The following is an 8,547-nucleotide window of genomic DNA, read 5'->3' on the forward strand; positions in this document are numbered from 1 at the left end:
ATGCCACATGAGGACACACAACCTATCTCAGTTGATTTTAAAGGTCCCCTGCCTGAGGGAAGTGTCGGCCTTATTCTAGGCCACTCCTCCCTAACATTGAAAGGACTCGTGGTTCACTCTAGAGTGATAGACCAAGATTATACAGGAGAACTTCAGGTTCTCTGTTCTTGTCCACAAGACATATTTTCTATTTCCCCTGGAGATAAGATTACTCAATTGGTTATTCTCCCAAGTTTACATGATTGTTTCCCATCAACCGGGGTGCCTAGAGGCACCAATGGGTTTGGTTCTTCAAGAACTGACTTTGCTCATTTGGTAATAGATCTCAAAACTAGACCCACTTTACAATTAACAATAAAAGAAAAGAGTTTTACAAAAATTTTAGACACAAGAACTGATAAAAGTATTATTTCCTCCAACTGATGGCCTAAGGCGTGGCCTGTTACACAATCATCCCACTCCTTACAAGGGTTGGGATATGAGGCCAGCCCTGCAGTCAGTTCACGCTCCTCGACTTGACAGACACCAGAGGGTCAGACAAGAAACTTTATACCTTATGTGCTTCCTCTCCCTGTTAGCCTCTAGAGAAGAGACATTTTACAAGACTTGAGACATTAACTAATGAGTACTCTCAACAAACTATTGATATTATGAAAAAGATGAGATACAAAGAAAGAAAAGGCCTTGACAGAAAAGAACAAAGAAGGTTAAACCCAATTTCACAAGAAAGTAATACAAGAAGACAAGGTCTGGGTTTTCCCTAGTTGCCATTGAGGACACTATGCCCATACCCTGGCTTACAGAGAAAGCCATGTGGGTTCCTCAATGGCCCTTATCCTCTGAAAAATTAGAGGCCTCTACTAAATTAATTGAAGAACAAGTTAAAAATGACCATTTAAAACCTTCTACTTCCCCTTAGAATACCCCTATTTTTGTTATAAAAAAGAAATTAAAAAAATAGAGACTTCTCCATGATCTAAGGGCCATTAATGCACAGATGCAGCTGTTTGGCTCAGTACAACGAGGCCTACCTCTGCTCTCTGCTTTACCTAAACAGTAGAAAATAATAATTATAGACATTAAAGATTGTTTTTTCTCCATTCCCCTACACGCACAAGATAGACAAAGATTTACATTCACCTTACCTGCTGTTAATCACATTGAACCAGACAAGAGATATCATTAGAAAGTTTTGCCTCAAGACATAGCCAATAGTCCTACTATGTGTCAACTATATATACAAATGGCCCTTGAACCCGTTAAGAAACAATTTCCTTCCCTACTCTTGATTCATTTTATAGATGATATTCTTATCTACCATAAAAAAATTGACCATTTTACAGAACTCATACCCTTTATTAATTGCTACATTAGGACAGCAGGGTCTGCATATTGCCACAGAGAAGGTTCAAATTTCAGAAATTGGTTCCTTTTTAGAGACAGTTATTTACCCTGAGAAAATAGTTCCTCAAAAATTAAAAATTCACAGAGATCATTTACATACCTTAAATGATTTTCAAAAATTATTAAGTGATATAAATTGGTTAAGACCATTTTTGAAAATTCCCTCTGCTGAATTGAAACCTTTGTTTGACATTTTAAAAAGAGACTCTCATATTTCCTTGCCAAGAGCACTAACACCGGCTACAAGCCGTGCCCTACAAATGATAAAAGATGCCTTACAAGAGGCCGAGCTAAAACACATTGATGAGACCAAAACTTTTAATTTGTGTGTCTTTAAAACCAGACATTTACCAACTACTATGTTATGACAAGATGGGCCCTTATTATAGATCCATCCTAATACATCTCCTACAAAGATTATTGAATGGTATCCAGATACAGTTGCTCAACTTGCCTTTCGGGGATTAAAAACAGCTATTACCCATTTTAGAAGAGAGCCTAAAGTTTTAATAGTGCCATATACTACACATCAGGTTCAAATATTAACTGCTACCTCTGATGTTTGGGCCATATTGGTCACCTCCTTTAATGATCAAATAGATAATCACTATTATCCTAAACATCCCATTCTACAGTTTGCCTTAACTCAAGCTATTATATTTCCACATGTCTTATCTCAGAAGCCGCTCCCGGATAGAGTGGTTGTTTACACAGATGGGTCAAAAACAAGTGTGGGTGCCTATATAGTTGATAATAAAGTCACTGCCAAACAATACCATGAGACCTCACCTCAAGTTGTGAAATGCTTGGTAATATTAGAGGTTCTTGAAACCTTTCCAGGCCCTTTAAATATTGTTTCAGATTCCTTTTATGTAATAAATACAGTTAAAGTCTTAGAAGTGACTGAGCTAATTAGACCATCTAGTAGACTTGTAGAAAATTTTCAAAAGATTCAATTTGCCTTAGTTAATAAGAGATTCCCTGTTTTTATTACACATATTAGGGCTCACTCAGGTCTACCAGGTCCAATGTCTCATGAGAATGACCTAGCAGATCAAGCCACAAAGTTGGTTCCTATCTCCCTATCCTCAAAATTAGATTTGGCCAAAGATTTTCATAAAAAATTTCATGTGACAACATGTGACCCGCGTGTAATTGTCTTGCCCGCAAGACGCACTCGGACACCAGGATCCTTCCGAAGCAAACGTTTATTGTTAATGAAAGGAGAAAGACCCCAGCCACCGGAAAGGCACTGCTTATATACCCTTGGAGCGGCGTGTTCATTTCTGATTGGCTGCTTACTCGTTACCCGCCAAAACGCCCCGGGATGGGCTGTGACTTGGTGCTTTTTTACCATAGCACATGCGCGGTTTACTTGTTTACTTGGAGGAGCACCGGATGCCAGCGCCATCTTGTAATGGCGAATGCTGTCAGCACAAGCCACGGCTTTCCACAACAACAGAGACTTTGCGTCATCGATTTGATATAACTAGAAAAAAAGCTAGAGATATAGTTACTCAATGTCAAAATTACTGTCAATTTTTACCAGTGCCTCATATAAAAATTAATCCACGAAAAATTCGGCCACTACAGATTTGACAAATAGATGTTACTCACATCCCATCCTTTGACAAATTACAATATTTACATGTTTCCATTGATACTTGTTTCAAAATTTTATTTGCTTCTCCACTGTCCAGAGAAAAGATGGCCCATGTTATCCAACATTGCCTTGAGACATAGAGTGCCTGAGAGAAGCCTAAAATTCTCAAGACTAATAATAGATCAACTTACACTTCTCAAAAGTTTAGACAATTTTGTCGCCAAATAGAGGTGACCCATCTGACAGGTCTCCCTTATAACCCTCAAAGACAAGACATTATAGAACGGGCTCATCACACTCTTAAGTCTTATCTAATAAAACAAAAAGGGGGAGTCGAGGAAGCTCTACCCTCAGTGCCATGAGTCACCATTTCTATAACACTTTTTACCCTTAATTTTTAAAATCTGGACAGTCAAGGCCACACGGCAGCTGACCGTCACTGTTTAGAGCCTGACAGGACAAAAGAGATGGTCAAATAGAAAGATGTCTTGACCAGACAATAGAAAGGCCCAGATCCTATTTTAATAAGATCCAGAAAAACGGTTTGTGTTTTTCCACAGGAAGAAGACAACCCATTTTGGCTACCAGAGCGACTGATCTGACGACTCGCGATATTAGAAGATGACACCCAGACAGACCCTCCAAACTCTGATGACAGCCCTCGTGCTGATCCAAGGGATACAGGTTCCTAGTATATTGGGAGAACAACGATAGGCCATATTATCTGCCTTTCCAAAACCCATACCGGTCAGACATAACACAACTAATCTGCCCAGGAAATTGTCTCAATATCTTACAAAAAATTGGTCAAAAAACTTCGATGAGACACTCAAAAAATTGAAAACGACTGTGGTGGCCATCAACTCGACACACATAGATCTGTCCCTGACTGAGAGACTCTCCTCCTGGATCTCTTCAACTTTCTCTTTCTTTAAAGAATAGGTGAGAATAGGCCTGTTTGGTACAGCCCTATGTTACAGATTAATGTTCATGCTTTGGTTGGTTTACAAGCTCAGAACTCAACAAAAACGTGACAAGGTCGTTATTACCCAAACACTTACAGCCCTAGAACAAGGTTCATCTCCTGAAATTTGGTTATCCATGTTAAAGAAATAACCAGTAGACAGATTCCTCAGCCGTTACACCCCAAGAGATTTGCCCATTACACTAGGTCGGTGAAGAGTCTTGGCCTGGCTGGTCCTTGTCTATATAGCTGTGGTACCTGAATTTGAGACAAACAGCCCTTACACCCCTGAATGATGGCTCCATTACACAAAGATGGGTGTTTACATCTCTCTGTTTCCCCTAGCCCTTACACCCAGAAAACTTGTTTCCATTACACCTGGTAGGGTAAGAGAGACTGTCTTAAACTATCAGTCCTTGATCGCTTATTCCCCCAAGATAGAATTTGCTTGATTGGACTTGAGTTTGAGTCATGATTGATACCACGCTAGATAGGCCAAAGACAGTTCCATCTTAATAAAACAAAAAGGGGGAGATGTGGAAAGCCGCGGCTTGTGGTGACAGCATTCGCCATTACAAGATGGCGCTGGCATCCGGTGCTCCTCCAAGTAAACAAGTAAACCGCGCATGTGCTATGGTAAAAAAGCACCAAGTCACAGCCCATCCCGGGGCGTAATATGCGTTCCTGAGCAAGCAGCCAATCAGATATGAACACGCCGCTCCAGGGGTATATAAGCAGTGCCTTTTCAGGGCCCGGGGTCTTCCTCCTTTCATCACAGTAAACGCTTGCTGCAGAAGGATCCTGGTGTCCACGTGCGTTCTTGCTGGTGAGACGATTGCGCGGGTCACATCGGGATACAGAAATGTCCTCAACCATTTAGCACCATCCGGACAAGCTCTTCATAGTTGATGCAACCATTGCTGTCCTCGTGCCCCGCCACCAGCATCTCTACTTCCTCCTCTGTCATCTTCTCACCCAGTGTGACTAGGACATGACGGATTTCAGCACCCATGACGGTGCCATTCCCTTCCTTGTCGAACACACAGAGGCCTTCAACATAATCCTCGTAGGTTCCCTGGTCCTTGTTCTTGGCCACGGTCTGCAGCATAGGCAGGAAGTGCTCAAAGTCCAGCACCTTTACAATCATCTCATCACTCTTGGGGTTCCCCAGGACCTTGAGCACCTCAGCGTTGGTAGGGTCCTGGCCCAGGGCCTGCATCACATCCCCACACTGGCTGTACAGGGTCTTGTGGTCGTCTGTTCTGTCAAACAGCTGGAAAGCCTCCTTGAATCCTGCGGTCTGGTCCTGGGTGAAGTCACACATCTTGGCTGCTGAGCTCTGTGGGACCTTTTTCCCTCTACCAAACTTTCAAAGAAGAATTAATACCAGTTCTCCTCAATCTCTTCTGCAAAATAGAAGCAAAAGAAACACTGCCTAATTCTTCTTATGTGACCACAATTACTCTGATAGCAAATTCACATAAAGACTCAACAAAGAAAGAGTATTATAGAACAATATCCCATACAACACAGATGCAAACATTCTCAAGAAAATATGTGCAAACGGAATCCAACAACATATATACCATGATCAAGTAGACTTCATCCTAGAAATGTAGGAATTGTTGCACAGACATAAATCAATTAAATGTAATCCACCATATAAACAAACAGAAAGACAAAAACCATTTGATCATTTCACTAGATGCAGAAAAAGTCTTTACCAAAATCCAACACTGCTTCATGATAAAAGTTCTGGAGAGACTAGAAATACAAGGGACATAATTCAACATAATAAAGACAGTCTATAGAAGACCCACAGATAACAACAGAATCCTAAACAGAAAAACTAAAAAGCATTTCTACTGAAATCAGGAACAATACAAGGCTGTCCACTCTGGCCATAGCTATTCAATATAGTACTTGAAGTCTTAGCTAGAGTAACAAGATAACTGAAGGAGATTGAAGGGATACAAATTGAAAAGGAAGAAGTCAGATGATATGATAGTATGAAGTGACCCTAAAAATTCCACAAAGAAACTCATATAGTTGATAAATACTTTCAGCAAGTCACAGGTTATGAAACTAAAATCAGTAGTACTCCTATATACAAATGACAAATGGGCTGAGAAAGAAATCAGGGAAATAACACCTTTCACAATAGCATCAAAAAATATCTTGGGATAACTCAAACCAAGTAATTGAGAGTCTTGTATGATAAAAATTTTAAGACATTATAGAAGATATCCAAGGTGGAAAAATCTCTCATGCCCACAGGTGAGTGGGATTATACAGCAAAATGGCAACCCTGCTAAACCAATCTATAGGTTTAATGAAATCTCCATCAAAATCCTAACACAATTCTTCAACAAAATCAAAAGGACAATTTTCAGCTTCACATGGACACACACACACACACAGATATTTAAAACCATCCTGAACAATAAAAGAACAGCTGGAGGTATCACCATCCCTGATCTCAAATTGTACTACAGAGCTATAGTAATTTTAAAAAACAGCGTGGCATTAGCATACAAATAGATATGTTGATCAATGGAATTGAATCCAAGACCCAGACATAAGTCCACACTTATATAGATACCTGCTTTTTGACAAAGAAGCCATACTGGGGGAAAAAGGCACCATCTTCAACAAATGGTGCTGGTCAAACTGGTTGCATGTAGTGAAAGAATGCAAATAGACCCATATTTGTCATCCTGTATAAAACTCAACTCCAAATTAACGAAGGACCACAACATAGGGCCACATACACTGAATCTAATAGAAAAGATAGTAGGAAATAATCTTGAACACATTGACACAGGAAACAACCCTCTGAACAGAACACCAATAGCACACGTACTAAGACCACTGAACTTTTTGTTTGTTTTTTGAGACAGGGTTTCTCTGTGCTGCCCTAGCTGTCATGAAAAAACTCTCTCTGTAGCCCAGGCTGGCATTGAGCTCAGAAATCTGCCTGCCTTTGTCTCCCAAGTGCTTGGATTAAAAGGGTGTGCCACTACCTTCTAGCTAAGATTAACAATTAATAAAGGGACCTCATGAAACTGAAAAGATCCTGTATGACAAAGAACAAAATCATTCACACAAAGCAGAAGTCTACAGAATGGAACAAAACCTTTAACAATTAAACGTCCAATAGAGCGTTAGTGTATAAAATATATAAAGTACTTAAAAACGAAAAACAGGAACTTCCGGTCTGGGCCTGAGCACAGAGCAGATCCCGGGTGACAGCTCTGTACCCAACCTCACAAAACCCAGAGGAAGAGGGCCTCCTAGGAGCTCTAACACGGGCAGTGTCTCAAGTAAAAGTGAATCACCCGTGATGTCTGCTGTTAAAAGTTCTAATCCAGATGCTGGGCTCCAAATTTATACTACTCAGATGGGCCATTGACAAGAACATCAAACAGCTAGAGAATGACATCACTAATCTGAAGAAATCCCTCATTTCGCTGTCTGAATTGCAAAGGACTATATTGGACTTGATTTATTCTTTTACAATAGAAAAGACTGTGTACAGCTCTTGACTGTGTACAACCCTTAAAGAAGAATGTTGCTTTTACATAGACAAGACAGGGATGGTTAAAGAGAGCGTGAAAAAGGTCAGAGAAGGCCCTGAGAAAAGACAGAGAGGAGAAAGAGAAAGATGAGAGCTGGTACAAGAATTGGTTTTCAACCTCTCCATGGTTGTCAACCCTACTTCCTCCCATCTTGGGACCATTAATTGGGTTATTTTTGCTTATTTCTTTTCGTCCCTGGGCCTTAAATAGGCTGACTAACTTTGTGAAACAACAGATAGATAATTTGGTAGCAAAACCTACTCAGATACATTATCATAAGTTAGCTATGGAGGACCACGAGACTCAAGATGAGGCTGTTACTCTATCCAGGGTGTTCCCAAAACCCATCTCCACCCAACCTAAAAGAGGGGACTTCTGCCCCTAGACCAAACAGAGAGGGGCCACCTAGAACCCACTCTGACTGGCAATCTGAATTCTTGCTTAGGCTTCAGAGGCAAAGGGAATATAAATAAAAGTTAAAAATATCTCTCTGGGTTTCCTGAAGGACAATCCTGACTGCATAGGGGTTGATGTCAAAAGTATCCCCTCTCCAGGAAAAAGGCATCAGGATGAGTATGGCCCTCATGCCTCACTGGACAACAACAGGGGGACTGGAGCCATTACAAGGTCCCCTTTAATTACTGGATGTCAGGCCACTATCCTCACCTTCACAAGATTAGAATCGCCACAGCCCTTCTATACTTAGAGAAGGGAGGAGATGTCAGGGGCAGTCCTGCTTATACACTGAAGGCCTAAAATTAGCCATAGGCCTAAAATCAGCAATAGGCCTGTCATACTTGTATACTAACACAAAGTCTTGGGTCTCTGTGGAAAAACATTGAAACGGATGGCTATAAGCTATTGTAAACAGGCAGCTTATGAGGAAATTTACCAGCCTGAGTAGTCATAGACCTTGTAAATAGGTAGCCTTGGCAGATAGTACTTATATAAGGACAAGTGAATCATAGGCAGAGTCATAGTGACCTGTCCCCTGAACC

At 40.7% G+C, this 8,547-nt stretch overlaps 1 protein-coding gene across 1 annotated transcript; it reads right to left on the reverse strand.

Moving 5' to 3' along the window:
* Positions 1–4,839: 4,839 nt before the first annotated feature.
* LOC114623493 (myosin light polypeptide 6-like) lies at positions 4,840–5,301 on the reverse strand. The gene has a single exon (XM_028770161.1). The coding sequence runs from the start codon at positions 5,293–5,295 to the stop codon at positions 4,840–4,842; it is 456 nt and encodes a 151-aa protein (XP_028625994.1). The 5' UTR covers positions 5,296–5,301.
* Positions 5,302–8,547: the final 3,246 nt, after the last annotated feature.

This window comes from Grammomys surdaster, unplaced genomic scaffold (assembly GCF_004785775.1).
Source record: "Grammomys surdaster isolate TR1022 unplaced genomic scaffold, NIH_TR_1.0 64, whole genome shotgun sequence".
In the NCBI taxonomy this organism is placed as follows: domain Eukaryota; kingdom Metazoa; phylum Chordata; class Mammalia; order Rodentia; family Muridae; genus Grammomys; species Grammomys surdaster.